Source organism: Mastigoproctus giganteus, chromosome 5 (genome assembly GCF_048544385.1).
Source record: "Mastigoproctus giganteus isolate SK-2022 chromosome 5, ASM4854438v1, whole genome shotgun sequence".
NCBI lineage: Eukaryota > Metazoa > Arthropoda > Arachnida > Uropygi > Thelyphonidae > Mastigoproctus > Mastigoproctus giganteus.
In genome coordinates this window covers 214,320,799-214,345,308 of record NC_143579.1, presented here as the reverse complement: position 1 = coordinate 214,345,308, position 24,510 = coordinate 214,320,799, and the positions used below count along the sequence as shown (strand labels likewise).

Sequence of the window (24,510 nt, the reverse complement as noted above, 5' to 3'; positions counted from 1 at the left end):
TTGATCCCTTCCTTCAAAAAACTCTTAAAGTGGATTTCATTATATCACTTTAACAGTTTAGTATTGTCTAAGAATTGTGAAAAATAGATACTTTTAAGTGAAGCTTCTTGCTTTAATACAGCATTCATTATTTTTAATCCTAGCTGCAGACATTTAATATTCAAGCACCCCATAGTTCTGTTGAGGAACTTTCTGATGGTGTTGCAATGTCTCACGTATTGTCACTTATGTAAGTATGCAAAATTGCCAATTTCATTTCTTTCATTTCATTCCTCAAAATATTTTCAGATGCATTCAAAAAGTTTCCATAATGATTTATTTTTATGAAAATGAATGAACTTTTGAAAATAACTTTATGGTAACATTTTCATTACAGCAGCATTATTTTTGAAAGAATGGCCTTTTCATCAATTGATTTGTTTTAATCTAAAAAAAAAAATAATAAATCACAAGATTTTAAATATGGCAAGTAAGGTAGCATGCTCTATCAGTGTTATTCAATGTTTAACAAAGTACTTTTAGTTAGAATGGATCCTGTTTGGCATTTCAGTTCCTCTGATACCATTTTTTCCAGTCACTTTTATTTTATCTCACCTCAAAGTTGACAAAGCACTTCATTACACATCTCAGTAATTAGGTGTAATTCAGTCTGGTGGTATTAATTGAAGTGGATGATGGCATTGTAATAGGAGTGTTTGTCACTTGGCCATTTCATTAAATCCTTCCTACATTTGACTGAAGGATCTTCATATACTTCATACACTTGACAGTCTTGACTGAAGTTAACTAATCTTGGTTGGATGGAATAGGCCCTCCCCACAGTGAAAAACTGTTTCCTCATTGGGTGTTTACTGCTTCCCCCCTCCACACTCACGCACGATCAAACATAATACACAATGAAAAATTATGAACTGGAATATCATAAAAACTGGCATACTATGTAATAAGTAGTTAGTGTACCAGAAATTCTAAAGAACATTTTTTGAATTCCTGTATCAGTACTGATTATATTATGAATTAAATGGTCTGTAGAAAGATGGGAGTTGTTTAAGCACCTTAATTGTTCAGAAAAATCACCTGAGAGGGCATAAATTCAAATTGAGGAAAGACAGATGTAGGATAGATGTGCAGAAATTTGCCATTAGCCAGCGGGTGGTTGGTTGGTGGAACAGACTTCCATCCCTTGTGGTGGAGGTTGATAGCCTAAATAAGTTTAAGGCTCAACTGGACAGGTATTTTAGCATTAGCATTAGTAGAGGCATATGATGCAAGAAAGCAAGCTTATTCAGCATCAGCCAAAAAAAAAAAAAAAAAAACCCTCTCCCATTTCACCCCTCCGTTCGTTCGAAATACCTGTCCAGTTGAGCTTTAAATTTGTTTAGACTATCAACTTCAACAACAAGTGATGGAAGTCGGTTCCACCAACCAACCACCCGCTGGCCAAAGGCAAATTTCCGCACATCTATCCGACATCCGTCCTTCCTCAATTTGAATTTATGCCCTCTGAGGTGATTATTCTGAGAAAGATGAAGAATCCCATTGGCATTGAGCATGCTCAAACCATTCAAAGCCTTATACACCTCTATCAGATCACCTCGCCGGTGCCTAGTCTCCAGACTCTGTAATTTGCAAAACTTAAGCCTTTCTTCGTAAGAGCAACCCTTTGTTCCATTTACTAATCTTGTTGCCCTTCTCTGTACCCGTTCCAGCAGCTCTACATCCTTCTTGAAATGAGGGCTCCAGACCTGTATACAGTACTCAAGATGTGGCCTAACCATTGCCTTATACAAGGGAATAATCACCTCCTTATCCCTGCTAGAAAAATTCCTGTATATCATTGACAAGACACCATGAGCTACTCTTGCAGCTCGTCTGCACTGCTCAGAGAACTTCATATCTGCCTGCACAATTACCCACAGGTCCTTTTCATTCTCCACCACTGTCAGTGTAGTACCGCAGAGTTGATACATTGCTCTGGGGTTACTGTTACCCATATGTAGTACTTTACATTTGTCAATGTTAAACTTCATTTGCCACCTCTCAGCCCATCTGTTCAACCTTTCCAGATCCTGTTGCAGCAGCATAGCGTCAGTAGTGTCCTTAACGACCCTGCCAACCTTTGTATCATCTGCAAACTTAGACATTAAACTTGATATCCCATCATCAATATCATTCATAAACACCGAAAACAACAACGGACCCAACACTGAACCCTGAGGAACTCCACTAATAACATTAGTCCACGTTGAGCAGTGTCCATTGATTACCACTCTCTGTCTTCTGCCACTCAACCATCCCCTTATCCATAGCAGCAATTTGCCTCCAATGCCACACTGCTCCAATTTGTGCAGCAGTCTTCCATGTGCTACAGTATCAAAAGCCTTTCTAAGATCCAAATATATAATATCAAAGTTATTCCCTGCATCCAGTTCTTTTGTGACTACATCATAGTATCCAATCAAATTGGTCAGGCAAGACCTGCCCTTAACAAAACCATGCTGCGTCTGAGCTATAACTGAATTCTTGTCTAGATGATCCTGCAGTGCTTCTTTAACCAGTGCCTCCATTAATTTACCTGGAACAGGAGTTAAACTAACAGGTCTATAATTACTTGTGTCAGCCTTTGATCCTCCTTTGTGAATTGGGGTTACATTTGCACATCTCCAGTCTATGGGTACCTCCCCTGAGTCCAAAGAAGCTCTCATAATTATGGCTAGGGGTTTGCATACTTCCTTTGCTGCCTCCTTTAATATAACTGGATAGATCCCATCCACCCCAGGTGCCTTTTTTATGTTTATCCTCAACAATCTCTCCTCCACTTTCCTCTCAGTTATTACAAAATCATCCAGCTCACTGCCAATGTTTACTTTACCTACATCATTCTCCTTCCTGAATAACTCCTCATGCGTGAATGTAGATGCAAAATACTCGTTTAGATTGTTAGCCACCTGAGCAGGATCCTCAACTGTTGAACCATCAATATCCAGTGGACCAATCTGATTCATCCCTTTCCTTCTCGAGTTCAAGTATGTAAAGAACTCCTTTCTGTTTTTCTTTGCATCCTTTGCCAAGGATTTTTCGTAGTCTGCCTTTGCCTGCCTAATCTCCTTTTGTGACTTGGTTACAGACCAACTTATATCTATCATAGGCTTCCATGTCACCCATTAATTTGTATGTATCCCATGCATTTTTCTTCTCTGCCACATGTCTCATTAGTCCATCTGACAACCATTTAGGCCTAAACCTTGAACAATATTTCTTAGTTGGTATGTAAAGCCTGGTAGCCACCAAGATTAGTTCCTTGAATGCTTCCCATTTTGAGTTTGCTGTTGGTAACATCATCAGTTGGTCCCACTGTATAGAATTCAAATACTGTCTCAGACCATCATAGTCGCCTTTACGAAAACAAAAACCCTTCCCTTTACCTCTGATGGTAGTTACCTCCTTGAGTAAATCCCACTTCAACACACTGTGATCACTGCCACCTAGTGGTTCATTTATCTGCAGGTTCTTAATGCATGAAGAATCACTACTGATAATCAGATCAAGAGTATTGCTCCCTCTTGTTGCCTCACGAACATGCTGATGTAGAAAACAATCATCCAATAAATCCACAAAAGCCTTGCTAGTGTGCGAGTGACCAACCCACAAATTCCAGTCAATATCTGGGAAATTAAAATCCCCCATTATAAGACTCTCTGATTTACTGGCCCACTCTATTTCCCTGTACAATATATTATTATACTCATCGGAGTCATTAGGCCTATAGCACACTCCTACTCTCAATTTTGATTTCCCTATGCTTATGTCACACCAAACTGACTCGACACTGCCCTGTCCATCGATGTCAACTGGCTTCACTTCCTTTGACTTTATGTGTTTCTTAATTAATAGCATAACCCCTCCTCCCCTCCTGTCCAGTCTATCCTTTCTATATACATTGTATTCCCCAAATTCCAGTTCCGCATTACTTATATCTGTGTGACACCACGTCTCTGATATCCCAACAATATCTGCCTTTGATGTTTTGAGCAATACCTCAAATTCATCAAATTTATTTATCAAACTCCTAGCATTGGTGTACACGCAGGTATACATGCACCTGTTTCTATTCTTAGCTACCCTAACACAACCCATGTGTTTACTTGTAACGCAATGACTACCAGCAGTCTCTGAAATATCCTGCATCTTGTTTTTCAGACTTCTGCTCATTTGAATAGAAGCAGTGCAAGAATCACTTCCACCTCTGCCAGTGGCTACTGTTAATCTATTAGTCCTTGTATCCCCCCCAACTAGCAGTTTTCCGACCCACCTAACACTGCCTCGACAGCATCAGCAAAAATTCTTGCACCCTTTCTATTTAAGTGTATCCCATCCCTGTAGAAGCAATCTCTCCTGTTAACAAGTACAGTCCAGGCTGAAAAAAATTCTACCCCTTGAGCCTTGCACAATCCCTCCAGGGCCGAATTGATCGACAAGGCTCTCATCATATACTCCCTCCTATCGTGTCTGGGCAGAATTGCAGACACTTTCAAGTTCAACCCTAATTCACGGCTTTTTTTCAACGGTGACCTGTACTTGCTAAGTAATTCCGCCGGTCTCCTACTCTTAATATCATTAGTGCCAACGTGTACAACTATATCACCTTTTGTGCCCTTAAAAGATGATATCCGCTCTACAACGTCATCAACCTTTGCCCCTGGCAGACATACCCTGGTCCTATTCCACCTATCCTTTTTACAAAGCATGTTCCCCGTTTCCCTGACAATAGAGTCACCAACAACTACTAGTTCCTGTGGGACCAGCGCATTCTGCCTAGGGGGCTGCCCCTGTGTTGCCTGATGACCAAGTGCAAGCTCTGGCGTTGATGTGGGCAGCTGAGAGCTTGATGGGCCCCTCAATTTATTTCCTTCGAGGGCATCCACCCTGTCCTTCAAGGTCTCATAAAGGCCCATAACAACGCTGAGTTGTCGCCTGATTTCCTTGCACTCCTTACATCGTGCACACACAAAGACATCCCCCTTGGCAGTATCATGTCCCGTACCCGACTGCTCCGCAAACATCAAGCAAACAGTGCATTTTAATAGACTGTGATTCAGAGGGCAACTGCCCCCCTCAGTTCTCCCCTGAACCACAGCACTCCCATTAGCTTGAGCCTTTTGCTTTGCTGCTCTGGTCAGAGTCCTGATTCCAATTTAATTCAATAAAATTTAAAACAAAAATTAAATCCTTAAGTTATATCCCAAAACAGTTATGTTATATATATATATATATATATATATATATATATATATATATATATATATATATATATATTTTTTTTTTTTTTTTTTTTCGGTATCTAGTGTTCCCTTTATACAACTTCCGTATCACGTGTACCGCTATAGTTATGTATTAATTATTTGTTACGATTAGGTCGTTATATATATTTATAGAGTTAAAATACAATTTAATTGACAATAAAGTTTTGAACGAACAGAGGGATGAAGTGGAAGTGGGTTTTTTTTTTTTTTTTTTTGGCTGATGCTGCATAAGCTTGCTTTCTTGCATCAAATGCCTCTACTAATGCTAATGCTAATTGTTCATATATTTGCTAATGATTTAAAGGCATTATTATTATTGCAAGTATTTTGTATACTCACAGTACCAATAATTAATGGTAATTCTACATGCCAAAAAAAATTCTGTTTTAGGCTTTATTCTGTTTGAAGGCATTTTTAAGTAGTATTTGTATTCTGAATTTTGTAATTGTTATAATTTGTGTTTATTAGAGATATGACTTTGTATGTACCAAATTTATTCAAATATTATATACACCTTATTTCAGAACCTTTATCTTTTAAAACTCTGGTAGCATGCAGCTATTGCTAGCAAAAGAACCATACCATTTGTATTCAGAAGAATCTGCATTTGTATATCATGTGATGGATTGGAAATGAGCATCAAATATGTTTTGAAAGTAAATCAGTTTAAACATTTCAAGGCAATTTTTTTTTTTGCATTCTTTTACTGCTGAAGGAGTAAAAGAATGAAAATGGGACATTTGCGTTCTTGAGTGAAACAGATTGGGAGAAGAATTAATGTTATTAATTATTATTATTATTATTTTCTAAAGGATTTTTGCACTGATTAATGCAGTGGTTTTCGACCTTTTTTTAATAACGGCACCCCTAACTCATTTATTTTATTTTGCGGCACCTCTACCTGCCTGTTAGATCCGATTTTTTTTTCTCTCTCTCTCTCTCTCTCTCTCTCTCTCTCTCTGTGTGTGTGATAGTTATTACATATATATAATTATAAAAATTACATTTCATAATACAAATTATATATATATACAGTGTATAATAATTTTATTCTTTATATAGAGGTACTAAATAAACGTCAATTATAGAACACCACAAAATTAAAAATATACTGTACACCTTTTTATAATGAAATAAACATATAAATTTAAAAAATAATAAGTTTAAGTAACTTAAACCCAAATTATGTGGCACCCCTGGAATGTTGTTGCGGCACCACGGTTGAAAACCACTGGATTAATGTGATACACCAGAAAAGGCATTTTTTAGAAGTGTTTTCATATGTGCAATCAGCATTCATATATCCTGCCACAGATATACTGTACAGTATCTGAGTGACTGAAAATGTGGTTTCAAACACCTGAATGTTTTGAATGTTGCTGAACAATACCATACAAAAAGGGGAAAGTGAAAAGTTATTCTAAGAATTGGTAATTTAGCAAGAGCAGTTATTAGTAATTAGCAAGAGCAGTCATTGCTAGCAGATTGATAATGCGCATCATTATGAAATGGATGATACTGCCTGCCTAAATTTTTTTTTTTTTTTTTTAAATATTTCTTTTTCAAAAAATGGGATGCACCTCTTATTTTTAGGAATATGGAATTTAGATAAGTATGTTTATTTACTTCTGACATCAGTGAGAATTAGTTATTGTAGCAATGAAAAAAGGCTTCTGTTTACATTTGTGTACATCACCAGAAAATAATTTCTTAAATTAGATCGTTTTGAAAAATGTCATACCTGCAGGAACTCCTTCATATTTTAAGAAACAGCCAAAACTGTGAGGGCAATGTATAATTACTATCACCTATGAATCTTTCTTTAAAAACTGTATAGTTTGCACCAGTGTAAAAATTTCTTATTCAAAAAAGCTGTTAGAACTGAACTAAATGTGTTTGTGATGGTGCTTGGTATGCACGTGTACAGCAAATACCATCCAACCAACATGCTCCAAATATTTTCGAAGTAGCAGAATCATTTAAAAGTAATAGTACAGAATGAATTAACAAAGAACTTTAGCTGTGTTAAATTATTTATTTAATATTCTTATTTTTAAGTTCTTTTTTGCTCTTTTTTTGTAAAATAAAACCCTAAACTTACACACTTGTGGTTGTGGAAAATGCTAGGAATTGGGGATTTTAAGAGATGGCCTTTTTCTTATCTAGGCTGTTTCTGCAGTATTGTTGTGCCGACGTCTGAAGGTTTGGTAGTGGAGATCAGCTAAGTGTGGGACTGGTGACATTTCTGCATGCTTATTTTTGGTGATGGTCCTGGGCTGTTCTTTAATGGTGTTAAAGTGAAGAGCGTGAGGCTCTGCAGGAGTGCAGGTGGTCTATGGAATTGGGCTGTTATATGAGCTTTCTTATGAGTCAAATTATTAGACAGGTGTGATCACAAAAGTGTATTCAGATATCATAGCACAGTTATTAATATTGAACTGTAATTATAAAAATGAACTAATTTCTCAAAAGGAAACTTACTTTTGTGTAGAATTCTATGGTAAAGAACAAAGTCAGTATGTTTTGTTGTGTATTTCATGTTTTTATATTAATTTTTTTTCAATGTTACCAGTTGACTTTTGTATGCAATCTGCTGGGCTTATTTGGTTATTTATTTATTATTATTATTATTATTTTTTTTTTTTCAATATATAGAGCACCTGAATATTTTGATAAGTCCTGGCTTTCCAAGATTAAACCAGATACAGGAAGTAGTTGGAGACTTAAGGCATGTGTTGCTTTTCATTTCATGTTATTTAATACTTCAGATGTGAATTTTTGTTAATTTGTAAAATTGCAGTAAGCAACCAAGTTCCAGAGTACCTATTTTAGAAAAGACTAACATGGAAATTTTATAAAGACATCCTAATCACGCAGAAATATGAACTGATGTAGTTGTTTTTTGTGGTTAAGGCCCCATTATGAAATCATTGTCCTTGTCTACATACCTGAGTATTATAGGAATTTTTTTCTTAACAAGTAAAGATTAAAGTAGCTATTTTATTTTCCTGTTAAAGCATCAGTTTTACTACCATGATGTGTATTAATGTCAGAATAACATTCTGACCTTTTTTTGGCAATGTAGGATAATATGGTGACACTTTCCTGGAATGCAAATACACTGGAATTAGCCGATTTTCTGTCTGTGGCCACTTCTAGGAGAATTTCTTATTTCATAGTGAGATAGTGATCTTGGAGAACTTTTTTGATAGTGGAACACTTACTATTAGCATTAGTAAAGGCATTTGATGCAAGAAAGCAAGCTTATGCAGCATCAGCCAAAAAAAAAAAAAAACCACTTCCACTTCACTCCTCTGTTCGTTTGAAATACCTGTCCAGCTGAGCCTTAAACTTATTTAGGCTATCAACTTCCACGACAAGGGATGGAAGTCTGTTCCACTAACCAACCACCCGCTGGCTAAAGGCAAATTTCCGCACGTCTATCCTACATCTGTCTTTCCTCAATTTGAATTTATGCCCTCAGATGATTATTCTGAGCAAGAGGAAGAATCCTATCAGCATTGAGCATGCCCAAATCATTCAAAGCTTTATACACCTCCATCAGATCACCTCGCCGGTGCCTAGTCTCCAGACACTGCAATCTGCAAAACCCAAGCCCTTCTTTGCAAGAGCAACCCCCTGTTCCACACACCAATACTGTTGCGCATCTCTGCACTCGCCCCAGCAGCTCCACATCCCTCTTGAAATGAGGCCTCCAGACCTGTATACAGTACTCAAGGTGTGGCCTGACCATTGCCTTATACAATGGAATAATCACCTCCTTATCCCTGCTAGAAAAATTCCTGTATATCATTGACAAGACACCATGAGCCACTCTTGCAGCCCATCTGCACTGCTCAGAGAACTTCATATCTGCCTGCACAATTACCCCCAGGTCCTTTTCATTCTCTACCACTGTCAGTGTAGTACCACAGAGTTGATACGTTGCTCTGGGGTTGCTGTTTCCCCATATGTAGTACTTTACATTTGTCAATGTTAAACTTCATTTGCCACCTCTCAGCCCCTCTGCTCAACCTTTCCAGATCCTGTTGCAGCAGCATAGTGTCAGTAGTGTCCGTGACAACCCTGCCAACCTTCATATCGTCTGCAAACTTGGACATTAAGCTTGATATACCATCATCAATATCATTTATAAATACCGAAAACAATAATGGACCCAACACTGAGTCCTGAGGGACTCCACTAATAACATTAGCCCACGACGAGCAGTGTCCATTGATTACCACTCTCTGTCTTCTCCCCCTCAGCCACCCCTTTATCCACAGCAACAATTTGCCTCCAATGTCACACTGCTCCAATTTGTGCAGCAGTTTTCCATGTGCAACAGTATCAAAAGCCTTTCTAAGATTCTAGTATATAATATCAAAGTTATTCCCTGCATCCAGTTCATTTTTTGACTGCTATGATGCAGTCACATTATAATGTGACTGCATCATAGTATCCAATCTAGATGATCCTGCAGTGCTTCTTTAACCAGTGCCTCCATTAATTTTCCTGGAACAGAAGTTAAACTCACAGGTCTATAATTACTTGTGTCAACCTTTGATCCTCCTTTGTGAATTTGGGTCACATTTGCACATCTCCAGTCTGTGGGTACCTCCCCTGAGTCCAAGGAAGCTCTCATAATTATGGCTAAGGGTTTGCTTACTTCCTTTGCTGCCTCCTTTAATATAACTGGATAGATCCCATCCACCCCGGGTGCCTTTCTTGTGTTTATCTTCAACAATTTGTCCTCCACTTTACTCTCAGTTATTACAAGATTCTCTAGCTTACTGCTAGAGTTGAATACACCTCTGGCATTCCCCTCGCTAAATAACTCCTCATGTGTGAATGTCGATGCAAAATATTCATTTAATTTGTTAGCTACCTGAGCAGGATCATCAACAGTTGACCCATCGATATCAAGTGGACCAATCTGATTCATCCCCTTCCTTCTAGAGTTTACATAAGTAAAGAACTCTTTGCTGTTTTTCTTTGCATCCCTTGCCAATGATTTCTCGTAATCTGCCTTCGCCTGCCTAACCTCCTTTGTAACTTGGTTACAGATCAACTTGTATCTATCATAGGCTTCTGTGTCATGTGTTAATTTGTATGTATCCCATGCATGTTTCTTCTCTGCCATATGCCTCATTAGTTCATCTGACATCCATTTAGGCCTAAACCTTGAACAATATTTCTTAGTTGGTATGTAAAGCCTAGTAGCTTCCAAGATAAGTTCTTTGAATGCTTCCCATTTTGCATTTGCTGTTGGTAACATCATCAGTTGGTCCCACTGTATAGAATTTAAATACTGTCTCAGTCCATCGTAGTCGCCTTTACGAAAGCAATAACCCTTCCCTTTACCCCTAATGGTAGTTACCTCTTTGAGTAAATCTCACTTCAGCACACTGTGATCACTGCCACCTAGTGGTTCATTTATCTGCAGATTCTTAATGCATGAAGAATCACTGCTGATAATCAAATCAAGAGTATTCTTCCCTCTAGTTGCCTCCTGAACATGCTGATGTAGAAAACAATCATCCAGTAAATCCACAAAAGCCTTGCTAGTGTGTGAGTGACTAGCCCCCAAATTCCAGTCAATATCTGGGAAATTAAAATCTCCCATTATAAGACTCTCTGATTTACTGGCCCACTCTATTTCCCTGTACAGTTTCTTATTATACTCATCAGAGTCATTAGGCCTATAGCACACTCCTACTCTCAATTTTGATCTCCCAATGCTTATGTCACACCAAACTGACTCGACACTGCACTGTCCAGCGATGTCAACTGGCTTCACTTCCTTGGATTTTATGTATTTCTTAACTAATAGCATAACCCCTCCTCCCTTCCTATCCAGTCTATCCTTTCTGTAGATGTTGTACTCCCCAAATTCCAGTTCTGCATTCCTTATATCTGTGTGACACCACGTCTCTGATATCCCAACAATATCTGCCTTTGATGTTTTGAACAATACCTCAAATTCATCAAATTTATTTACCAAACTCCTAGCATTGGTGTACACGCAAGTATACATGGACCTGTTCCTCTTCTTAGCTACCCTAACACAACCCATGTGTTTATTTGTACCGCAGTGACTCCCAGCAGTCTCTGAAATATCCTGCATCTTGTTTTTCAGGCTTCTGCTCATTCCAATAGAAGCAGTGCAAGAATCTCTTTCACCTCTGCCAGTGGCTACTGTTAATCTATTCGTCTTTGTCTCCCCCAAGCTAGCAGTTTTCCGACCCACCTAACACTGCCTCGATAGCAAAAGCTGTTGTGATGAAAGTCAGTATTTCACTGCACAATGAAATGTACTTGGCTATTACAGTGGACTAATGTAAATGATATTGCCTGACTTCCCAGTTCTCCCCCCACAAATTTACACAAAGGGAGCAACAATATAAATGAGAGAAAAAAAAAAGCAGCACGTACAAGATGAGGCACAATAAAAAGGGTACTGATGACTAGAGCCACTAATTCCAAACGAGCAACTTGCAAGCAATAAATATTTTTCTGTAGGGCCTGTATGCAGGGGTGGGCTGTCCCAAGGGTGCAAGGGGTGCACTGTACTTGGGTGCCAACATTCAAGGGGCACCTTAAAACCTGAAATTTACATACACTTATGAAGAAAATTTTAAAAGGGGGTGCCAAATTTCAATTGGCACTTGAGTGCCAAATTGCGATTGGCACCCGGGTGCCACATACCCTAGGAATGCCCCTGCCTGTGTGGCTATGTCATGCCACTGCTGGGTTAAGAAAAGTAACACACACACACACACACACACACACACACACACACACACACACACACACACAGTGAGATCAAGCCTGTCCATTACCACAAAAAATGTGCTACCATATTGGCAGCATGAAATTAACAATGCGTTGCCATATTGGTTGCAATAAAACAGTTATAGTGGAGTTGTAAATGGTTCTGACTCTAGCCATACAAAGTATAAATGGAAATTTATTCATTAATTTTATTTATTAAAGGTTTAATTTCCAGAAAATCAGCATGATGTGCAGCTATCATAGCAGTAATATGTCAACACCAAGTACAGTTTCTTTTTAATTATAAAATAAATAATGGAATACTGTTAGTTTTCATATCATGACGTTTCTGTTCACTTTTGGTATCACACTTTAATTTTATTCTTTAAGCCCAGTTGGAATACACACCTGCAAAGGAGAACTGATTGAAGTGAATTGAATAAACTAAATGCAGATGACATCTTTACTCTTTTTTGGTTGATGCACATAAGAGGACAAATTTAATTTGAAAAAAGGATGGTTGCAGGATAGATGTGCAAAAACTTTCTTTCATTCAGATAGTAATTGATTGTTAGAGCAAACTTCCATTTGGTGTTGTGTAAGTGGGTAGTTTGAAGGCCTCCGTAGCCAAGTGGGTAGGAGCGGGAGTGCAGTAGCACACGCTCTTTGAGTAGACTGGGGCTTCAAGCCCCTGACTGCTGGATACGGTCATCTGCCAACCCGCACTGGACCAGCGTGGCAGATTATGGTCCCTTTCCCTCAGCATGAATTGTTGAGGAGGCTTCCATCCTGCAGTGGGTTGATAATGGCTGCACTTTACTTTTACTTTACTTTTTGAATAATTTTAAGGAATGATTACTAATACATGCTTATGGAGCATTCAATTCCAGGTCAGTTGTAAACAGAAAGGATAAAGGGCTTTATAAAATTTAGGAAGGCATATTGCTAAGAAAAACATTTCCTTCAAAATGGGAATGTGTACAGAGAATTTGGAAACAGCCAAGATCTAATATAGTTAGAGAAGAATGTTATGTGGTGGTTTTCCATGGAATCTAGATTTCTATAAATACTACTCTTATACCATGCAAATATTATGTTTAGATTATACGTTCACAACAATACCTCTGGATGAAACAGTCATACCTTTAAAAAGAACTAGACAGCCACATCTAACTTGGTAACCCAAAACTGCTACCAGTTTCTGAGATAATACAACTCATCAATCTGTTGATAGGGAAACTCTACTTCCCCTTCAGCTGATTATTCTATTCACAGATCTCAGGCCGAAGCATTGGAAAAAATGCCCTTTCTCCTTTCATGGTAGAAATATTCATGACTCACTTGGAAAATGAATTCTTGGAAAAACAATCCCCTAAACCAAAGTTCTGGAGCAGATACATAAATGACATGATTGCAATCTGGAGCCATGGATCTGAAGAGCTGCAAAAATTTTATGATGCACTTAACAGCTACCACTATAAGATAAAGTTCAAAATTGGAATAGAAGACAAAGGTAGCCTACCTTTCCTTGATATCCTAATCACAAGAAACCCACAAAGTTACAAATGGAAGTTTACTATAAACCAACAGATACAGGGATCATACTGAATTGTAAATCATGCCACCCTCACTCAACTAAAATTGGAGTATGGAAATCTTTCATCTTAAGAGCTTGCTGAATCTGCAGTAAAGAAAACTTCCAACAGGAACTAGAAGCTATAACCGGAGTAGCCCTTAGAAATGGGTCCCCCCTACATATCATTAAGAAAAGAGGACAGCATCAACACCTTGAACAACCTCAACCAAGTAATAACAACAGACCCACCATCTGCATACCATATATACCCAACAAATTAGTGTTAAGACAGCAAAAGAAGCAAGGAAATATGGAATCAGCACTTTCTTCAAGGGATGGCATCTGTAAAACATGAAAACACTAGTTTTAGTGTTTTACAGATGCAACTATGCCAACAATCCTAGAGACCCTGTTTACAAAATATACTGCAAATGTGGCAATACATACATAGGAGAGTCTTACAGACTTATAAAGAACACCAAAAAGACTTAAATATGGGAAGATACAAAAAGCTGTCACAGCCCTGCATGCTTTCCAATGTGGGAATATATGGAAGTTCAATAATACTAGAGTCCTTTCCACAGGCCACCAGTACAACAAAAGAAAATTTAAAGAAGCAGTCTTTATAAAAATGTTTGAGGCTATTTCTATGAACAGAAACATAGGGTTGAATGTAACCAACAATACTTTAACATATTTAAAAAGACAATAGAAGAAGACCTGAAGAAACAAGAAAGAAAACCCCAAATACTAGAAGAACACCCTAATCTCAACTCCCACCACCTTCCAAAATACACAGCACAACCCACAGAGGATCTGAGGATGAGTTTCGGGTCTATCCACCTCGAAGCTACAATTCACCAAAAAGAAATAACCAGATCCAGGATATCCTACCTGGCATCCTGCTATTGGACAGTTAATTAGAAAACCTCATGTATAAATAAACTGTTGCTGGCACCTCTTGCCAGAACGTGAGGGCAGTCGGAATTGAGCATTTGGCAAGCAGGAGGCTGACAACAGGCATGAAATTCTGATTAACTTTAATGTAAAATTATTAAAATATCCACCAGAAGTTTTATATATGTAAAATTAATTAACATAATAGTAATTTGATTTATTCTTTTTCTTTTGGTCCTTAAAAAACCTTGCTGGAACCCGTCCCCAGACGGGTTCCAGCAAGGTTTCCAAAATGTTATCTAATGCAGTGGTTCCCAAACTTTTTCGAGTCACCATCTCCTTGGTTCCATAAATGCATCCTCAACCAACCCCCGAGTCTTGTAAAATTTTTTTTTGATAATTATTAGTAGTTTGAAATATTATTAAAATATGTGATCATAGATTTGTGGTTGAAAAAAGGAAATTTGAAACGAAAAGCAAAGTACTTCTAGTAGTGCAACTGTGGTCGATGAAAATGAACACAATATTGTCACATTTCAAAGTGAGGATGAACAATCGCAGCCTTTTGTTTCTCAGAAACCCAAAGTGAAAAAACAGGAACCAAAATGAAATAAAAGACCAAAATGAAAGTATGATGACAATTATTTGAATTTCGGCTTTACGTGTTTTGGAAATAAAGATGCTCCTGATGCACAGTGCATTATATGTAATAAAACATTAGCAAACTGTTCTTTGGATCCTGCTAAACTTGTGTTTTGTGGTGTGTTCCATGAATATATTGTGAGATGAGAAGTGTTCAGTGAATATGTTGTGAGATGAAAAGTGTTCTGTGACTAAAAAATTTTGGGAAACGCTGCTCTAATGTATTGTTCTTTTGACAGTAAACATTGAGACTGCATTTGTTATTGTTTTGACGATAAAGAAAATATTATATTCAAAGTTTTATTGCAAATATATTTTTGTTTTTTATTTTTGACCATTTATACATATAAACCATCGAAAGTATTTGGACTTTCCATTTCTGTAATTAAGATAGACCTTACTGCCCATATGCAAAGTACAAGCAGATATAAAACTGAAGGGAGTATCACAGATATTGATATCATTAATCATCTGTGTGGATTGTAATGTGATCTGATCTCAAAGTTGTGTGTTATATACCATGTCAGTCATTTGTCATTATATGATACTCGAATTACTTTGATTATTTCAGAGTCAGCTGTAGCTATGAAAAATGCAGATTAATACAACAGTTAGTTTTTTCAGTGATTTCTTGTTTGAAATGATTCATTAGGCCAAGAACACTTATTGAGAAGGATTAGTGGTAGATGAAGAGAATTCTTTTGTTATTCCAATAATCATTCTTCCATTGAGATCAGAGGTATAAGTGTCCACAAGAATAACCATACTTGTAAGGATATCCATTATCCATAAGGCATTATATAGCTTAGTTTCAATGGTAGAGCAAAAGCTTAACATAATGTCAATTATGTTAAGCCTCTAAGTTTTGCTGTGTGCCATTCTGAAAACTTATATGACAGGTGGTCAAGCAAGATATTTTAGTGCCTAGAGAACACTGGAATTTATTATTTTAGTGATTCATGGAGGAGTTATGGTACAGAGCTGCTTCTCATGTGTTGAATTGGAACCATTGGACACAGTTAAAATCCTCACAGATACATTCTATATAAACTTTTTTTTTGGACAATGCACTTCTATGTAAATAGTGTAAGCATGCTTGTTCTAGCATTATAAAGCCACAAAACCAGACTTTTAGGCATCTGATTGAGTAGATTGATATTACAGATTTGGTTTGGCCATCAGAGATACTTGATGTAAATTCCATGGAACATTTTTGGCCTAGTTGGATCAGAACAGTACATCTCTAACTGTGCAGCTTATGGTTGCATTGAAAGAGGAGGAATGGAGCAAAATACTATTTACCCACTCTCTAAATTAGTTGGAAATTATTTCAGAAGGATCATGGCTGTCGTAAAATCAAGGGTCAGGGAAGAGGACATTTAAATTTTCCAAATAAATATCCACTTTTAAAATTCTGGTGTTAATTCTTTTAAGAGCATAGTATATGTTTCTTAATATGTTTAATAACTTGCACTATTATACTGTAATATTTCTTCACCTTCATTGCAATTTTTGTTAAAGTTAATTTTTGAATATTTCAGGTTAGCAATCTGAAGAAGATTTTGAAAGGAATTCTAGACTATTATAATGAGGTAAAGGATGCTTAAATAAAAAAACAATTATAATAAATAAATTAGTAATGCATTCTTCCTGAATATGTACAGTTATGTTAAAGGTTATGTAAAGTAACTGATAACCCAAATGATTACTCTAAACAATTTCATATTGTACACGAAAAGTCATATATCCAGTTTTTGATTTCGACAACTTGTCAAAATGGAAAATAGTTGCCAAGATCCAATTTTGGATCTTGACAACTATTTTCCATTTTTGAACTTAACAAATATAATATTAAATTTGAATAAAATTATAAAAGTTGTTTAGAATTGTACCAAGTCACTTTTAATATAGATGGATGATTAGTTTTTTTCCAAACTTCCAGCTTTTGATTTGAGTTAATGTATTTCAATCTCATTAGCACCATTCAGAGGTATATTAGCTCAACCAGTTTGTATGCAGATTTATAGAATTAAAAAAATTCAGTTATTCCTTAATACTTGTAGTATCTTTTACCACAAAGACAAACGTGGTTGTCTTGGAGACAAAAACATAGAAAAAGATTATAGAAGAATAATATAATACCATTATATCACAAAAATAATGCAACAGTTAGGGTCATACTTAGCAAGATGTGATTCTGCTGCCTGAGTACAAGATAGCTAACAGTCCAGTTAAAATAAAATTAAAAAAAAAAAAAAAAAACTAAAGTGGCACTCATTTTAATCAGTGCAAACACGTAAGGTGATGTGCCCTTACACCTCCCAAAGGAAAAGTGCCACATTCATAATAAATAAAATAAAATAAAGACAGTGAACCACTTCTTTGGGGAACATTATCCTTTGTGAATTCCAAAAGAATTGGATTTCAATCATTTCGTGTTGTCAAGCAAAACACCAGCAGATGTCCCTATTCAATTCAGATACAGACTGAAAAGTAATGAACAAACTAAAATTTAAAATATAAGGATATGCTATGGGCACGGTCTTTTCTAATTTAAGTAACATTTAAACTATAGAAGATTGTGTTAATTTTGATGGACAGCAGTGAATAAATGAAATAATGATCCTTTTGGAATTCACAAGGGATAACCTTCTCTGAAGAAGTGGTTTCCTGTCTTCATTTTATTTAATTTATTGTGGATGTTTCCCTTTCCTGTTTTTTTGGAGTGGGGACAAAGGTGCTTCTACTTGTGTTTTTGCACTGATAGAGGTGAGTGTCAATTACTTTGTTGTTTATTTCTGTGATTTAATTTTAATTTGACTATTAGAGTATTAACTTGGCAGTCAGGTAACAGAATCACACCTTACCAAGTATGATCCTAATTGTTGCATTAGTTTCCTGCTATAATAGCATCTCTCTCTCTCTCTCTCTCTCTCATTGTAAAATGAAATAATGAATACTACAAGACTTAGAATAGTCTTGTAGTATTCGTTATTTCATTTGATAATTTGACATTAAAGAAAAATATTTTATATAATATAGTGATAATCATGCTTGATAGAAGTACAGTATTCTTTTCATGTTATTTATGTATTAGCAGCTTTCTTAGCAGTTTTAAAGAATGAGAATATAATTACATTGATGTTCCTTGATAAACTTCTTGATAAATAGGTTTTACTGCATTTGGAATAATTTCATATACTGTTGAGTAATTAGCTATATTCTCTCTTCCCCCCCCCCCCTTCCTTCCTTTACAGGTTTTAGGCCAGCAGATAACAGAATTTAGGATGCCAGATGTATTAGCTGTAGGTGAAAAAAATAATCCAGCCGAACTGGGTAGACTGCTGCAGCTAATTTTAGGTTGTGCTGTTAATTGTGATCGCAAACAAGGTATCTTAATATGTTTGAATTTTACATTACATTTTTAAGTTGTATAAGTTTATTTTTTCATTTAGCTGGCTGGCTCACTTTGTATTTGATACACCAAAAGAAAAAAAAAACTTTTTAATTTAAATGCCTATTAGAATCAAATAAGTGTGAATTTTAGTACTGTGTTCTTCCAGTATGATATTCACATTTAATATTCATCATTAATTATTAATTATTTTTTAATTGGAAAAGTTCAGCTGTAAAAAAAAAAAAAATTCTTCATGGCACCCCATATATGTTAAATAAAATACTGCTGCTGCTGTGGAAATTTACTATGGAATTTCAGGTTCCTTCTTTTTGTGGCCACCTGTAGTTCTAATTTTTAGCTGTACTGATTTTTGGTTAGGAATTTTTTTTTATTTTTTAACAAGACTTTTTCCTAATGATGTGGTTTTGATCTTATTATACAATACAGTGTCAGAATTAAAAAAAATAATAATAATTTCCCATTTCAAACCTTTTCTGTCTTTTCTTCCCTCCCTCAAAAAAACTGATTGGGAACAAAAGATACTTCATGCTTGCTGTTATTATTGTTTTTATATGCTTCCTAGATGGTTAAGTTTACCATTGAATGATGTTCTGAAAAACTAATCAGTTCTTCAATATGTGTTCCTTTTTTTTCTCACCTCACAGTTGTGTTTAAATTTCTGGGACACTGAAAATATTTTATTCAAAAATATTTTATTTTTAAAGAAACATATAGAAATATATCTATAAATAGACAGACCAGAAAGACCAGAGCCAAAAAGAGAATGGAAAGAATTTTTATGCTGGGAATTACATTAAAGGAAAGAAAGGCAAATAAGAGGGCCAGAGCAAAAAGGGTACTAATATAATAATGCAATAAATTCTTAGAATGGAAATGGGCTGGGCACATTGCAAGATGTAGTGATGAAATATGGACCAGAAAATGAATGGAACAGAGGCCAATGGATGTAAATGAAGAAGAGAAAGGCCTAGAATATAATGAGGAGATTAAATCCAGAAAACTGTAGGAATGTAATGGATGGGAGCTGCAGCATAAGACATCAAATATCGGACTGACAGCAGTTAAAAGAAGAATAATATCTATAAATAGTTAACTTTTCCTAATTTCTTTGATGATAGAAAAATTAGGTTTAGGTTATATCACATTTTTGCCTTCATTACCTCAGTGTTCAGAAATTACTTGGGGAGCATTGTTCATTATTTCTATTGCCCTTGTAGTAAAGTCTCCATAGCATTTTTATTTTTCAGTATAATATAAATCAATCTTGTTCTTTTTTGGGTTTGCAGAAAGCATTAGCTGTTTTTAATGGCAATTTTAAACAAACTTGCTAATCATAATACTGGTGCCATGGATGGTTTTGAGGGTTAGGAAGCTAAAAGAAATCTATTGACTTGAAATTTTGAAATCTATTGACTTGAAATTATAGTAGACTTGAAATTTTGTAGGTTTTAATTTTCAGGAAACATGTAGAGGAAGGTTGTTCTGGAACAGAGGAATAAACACAGAAGAAGAAAACATCAAATTAAATTGAAATAGATGCTGGCTGCTTTTATGGACATGTTCTGATTGGTTTCAAAAAAAAAGAAAAAAATAAATAAATAAATAAATAAGATTTACAAATGCAAATTGAAGAAAATGGAAATTTCCATAGAAAAGTCATGCAGTAAAAAGAAAACTCCAACTGATAGGAGATGAAGTAAGTTTCTGGAGGAAGCAATTAATAATCTCATTTTTTTGTTCAGAAAGATTTTTATAAAAGATTTTGGAGTATTTTCCTCATGTGTGGGAACAATATTCCACAGTAAGAGCAATTTTAGATGTAGAGTTGGTACCTGCTCAGGAAGAAAATAATGATGGGGTTAAAGTAAACACTTGATTTGTTTTGGAGGCAGTGTCAGAAATATTGTTTTATGCTTGTACTAAAAATACTAAAGTTTAAAGTTAATCTAAGTAAAGAAACTTGCACACATCTAGAATTCTGGTTTTGTCAAAGTTGAGCATAGATGAATTAGACACCTTTTTCTGTAAGATGTAAGACAGCATCAAGTTTTAGAAAGATTGAAGTTTGCTGAGTTATTGGACTCTCATTGGAGAAAGACCCAGAGATCAATATTAAGAAAGTATGGTTGGATTTTTGGGTAGTTGTGGTTTGTGAAGTGCAGGGTTTGTCAAAGAGGAAGCTTTTGCAGCTAGCACTAGTTGTAGATGCTCTTCCTCTGCATCATGTAGAAAAACTTGTGGTTCAAACTGCAGATTCATGGGAAATTTTTTTTTTTTTTTTTTTTTTTTTTTTTTTAACTTTTCTGACTTTGCTTAAGTTATTCCTCAGATTGGGACCGTATGGCATTTCTTTCCAGAAAGTCAGGTTTTTCCATTCTCTATAACAGTAACACATCATAGAATGAATTCTATTTATAGATACAATATAATGACTCTTCATTGTCAATTGTTTTGATGCTTATTCTAAACAGTCCAGCCCAGCCCAACTTGTATGGGAAGAGGAGTGTGATGTGATATATACTACAATCAGAAAAACTATGAATAACTTTATCAGCCAATGGAAAATGATCATTGAGGTATAAAAGGAAAAGAAAGGAATAAAGAACGAAACCTTAGGTACTCTAGCACTGGTTGAGAAGTGTGAAGTTGAGAGCCATCTATCATTATGTGTATAAGGAGTGGTTAGAGAGGAGACCAACCACCTAAAAGCTGAAGGTAGATCATAGGGCTTATGCTCTCATAGGATGCCTTTACATCAAACTTGGCAATCAGATGTCTTTTGAATATCTAAAGCAGTGCTTCTGATATGGTGGATCACATTCCTCAGTAGGCTGTGATGGATTTCATGATAGAAGTTTAGGTCACAAATATATCATCATCAAAATGCAAAATATGGTCTCGTCTTTAAAAGAGAATCATGTTTGCTATGAGCTAGTAGACCACGGAATTTGCTTGCGGATTTTGATTTACTTAAGAGGGAACTAATAGAGGTAGAAAATTGAGCAGTGTTTGTCTAAAGCAACTATTTGAACAACTCTTTTTCCGTGGAATTTATCCAAAGATAAGTCACGTATGCCAAGAGAGTGCCATGAGTCAACACTGATAGAATCCACATTAGCAATCATTAATCAGATAGAAGAGTTTTGTGATAGTGTAAGAGTTATAATTTTCTCTATTACTTTAGAATGGATTGAAATAAGGATAGTAGGGTATGATAATTTGATAACGATTTTTCTTTGTTTTTAGAATTAGTATCAGAATCTGAGAATTAGAATGACTTTTTGGAAATAGTATCAGAATTTGAGACTCTCTCTCTGGTATCAACATTAAAGATTCTTTAATCTTTTGAGAAACCTGAGAAAGTATTGAGTAATGTGTCTGGTTAGGAATTTTAGAGTGAGCAATTTGAGCAAGTATAATGAATGATAACTTAGATTCCTGTTAAGATTTCATTAGAAAAGTAAATGGAGAGTGAAAGACTGTAAATGCACTTTGTTGAGATTATGAGACCACATATTTTTGAAGTGAATTATGTAGATTTTTTGTAGTTAAATTTGTTCCATTAGTTTGAAAACCTTAGGATTCACTAAAGGAAAAGTTGAGTGAAATGGTGTGCTGTAATGATCTTTAGATTTGTACACATGCTGTTATTCATTATATACTTCTTTATTATACCGAACTCCTTGACAAAGTGTCGTCTCAGCAGTGCCTCCATGTATCATATTTATGAGCAGACAGGTAGTGGTATTATTTATTGTATTAGTTACTAGTTGACCCTGAAACCTTCTAAATTACTATTAGGCTTAATCCAATCTGTTCTGGTGATAGGTCTATGAACTGGATCCATTTTAAATATGTATTCTCTAAGTGTAATGGAATGTCAGTCTCAATCAGCATTTTTGACATTGCAGTGGCATTCTAGATTGCTATTGTAGTAGCTTTGGTTCCTTGACTGTCTTCGCTGGAAGACGATTAGAAACCCCCCCACCTCCTCAAAGATCAGTGCAAACTAGCAGCCTGGAAAAATGTTACAGTACTGTTTTTTTTTTTTTTATTCTGATTTCAGCTTTGTGAATATATATCTCCATAACCCTTATTTAATTTAATTTTTATTTTATATGTACTATAAAATTATAATAAAATATGAATTTATTTCATGTTTTATTTATTATATAACATGAATCAGCTAAAAGCTATTGATTTAAATAAGATTTTATGATACTCTTTTATTCTGGAAAGCTTATATATATTCCAGAAAACTATCCAATTCCTTAATTAAAAAAAAAAGAAAGAAAAAAAGTAGAGTTAATAATCCTTCAGATAAGGAAACCTTAAAATTCCATAATTTTCTAAATCTGCCCCAAACTCTGAGAAGAGATTATTTTTTTATTTATTTATTTTTTAATTTTCATGCATATTAAATCATGTTACATAAGATTGAGTTACTATTTGATCATCTTCACCTTTTAAAGCAAGTAAGAGATATATACTAAGGTTAGCTATTTTAGTAAGATGTTCTTAACTGTATATTAATCATTAAAAATAATAATGTAAAAATTTCAGAGAATAATTCCTTTTAAATACATTAATTTGTATAGCATCCAAATTAATATACAATTGCCTCTTAATCTACTAATAACAAACATCAAATATATTGTTTGATGTTTGTTTGTTGTTTCATGTAATTAAAAAAAAGCATCAAATACTCATGAAATATTGGAATCATCATCAGCCATTTTAAATCCACTGCAGAATGAAGGCCTAGCCAGCAACTTTCCAGTTCCTTCTGTTTTGTGCAATGGCCATCCATTTACTACCCACAAACTCATGAATTTCATCTATCCACCTCCACCGTTGTTGTCTTCAAGGTTTTCTTCTAGCTCTTCTTGGGTACCATTCTGTTATTTTCTTAGTCCATCTGTCATGTCTTGGAGCTGTGTCCTGCCCAAGACCATTTTAGTTCTTTAGTTTTGATAAGAATGTCCTTTACTTGAGTTTGCTGCCTAATCCATGTGTTTCTCTTCTTATCTAACAGTCTGATTCCAAATATAATTTGTTCCATTCTTCACTGTGTAGTTCTCAGCTTCTCTTCCACTCTTTTGGCGAGTGCCCAAGTTTCACTTCCATAAGACATGGTGGGGGAGTATACAGTGGTTTATTATTTTACGTTTCAGACATACTGGGATATTGCTCCTCAGTATGTGACTATATTTCCTGAATGCTATCCATCAAAAATTTATTCTTCTCTTGACTTCCAGCCATTTATCATTATTACAGCTAATAACTTGTCCCAGATAAGTTGCTGTTATTTGGTTTTTAGGAGCATTAGCAACTAAGGCCATATTGCTCTGGGGATATGTGGTGGTCATTTCCTGACCTTTCCACATCCTCCATATTTGGTGGTCATGGGCTTGAACCCCGGTCTGATCAAGTGTGCTATGAACTGCTGCTCCTGCCCACCTGCCTTCAAAGGCGCCCCCCAGATAAGTACATGACTCCACCTTTTCAATTACTGCTCCTTCAATCATTGTCCCTTTCTGTGGCATACTTGTTCATCATTACTTTTGTTGTACCTATATTCATCTTTAGTCCAAAATCTTTACTAACTGTGCATAACTGATTAAGATTTTCCTCTTAATTCCTTGGGATCGTGTCTTATGACCACAGTGTCATCTGCAAATCGTAAATGGTTTAGGTACTCTCCATTCACATTGACTCCTTTCTGTGACCAGTCTAATCTTCTGAAAGCTTCCTCAAGGGCAGCAGTAAACAACTTTGGAGATATTGTCTCCTTGTCAAACTTCTTTCTCAATTTTAAATTTGCTACTGTCTTTGTCTAGTCTAATAAAAGGAGGTAGTGTTCTCATGTATTTCCTTCAAAATCATAATATATGGGGTAT

The 24,510-nt window shown here is 35.6% G+C and overlaps 1 protein-coding gene across 7 annotated transcripts in view; it reads left to right on the top strand.

Moving 5' to 3' along the window:
- The window catches only part of LOC150086086 (protein Hook homolog 3-like), a 211,839-nt gene that overhangs the window by 16,633 nt on the left and 170,696 nt on the right, over positions 1 to 24,510 (top strand). For all 7 annotated transcript variants that reach the window (XR_016546954.1, XR_016546955.1, XR_016546953.1 and 4 more), the window contains 4 exons: positions 144 to 229; positions 7,959 to 8,031; positions 16,734 to 16,784; positions 18,450 to 18,582. Coding sequence is in view for 4 of the 7 variants with exons in the window: in XM_090373695.1 (XP_090229821.1) it covers positions 144 to 229; positions 7,959 to 8,031; positions 16,734 to 16,784; positions 18,450 to 18,582 (343 nt within the window). In the remaining 3 variants the exon portion in view is untranslated. The remainder of the gene's footprint in view (positions 1 to 143; positions 230 to 7,958; positions 8,032 to 16,733; positions 16,785 to 18,449; positions 18,583 to 24,510) is intronic.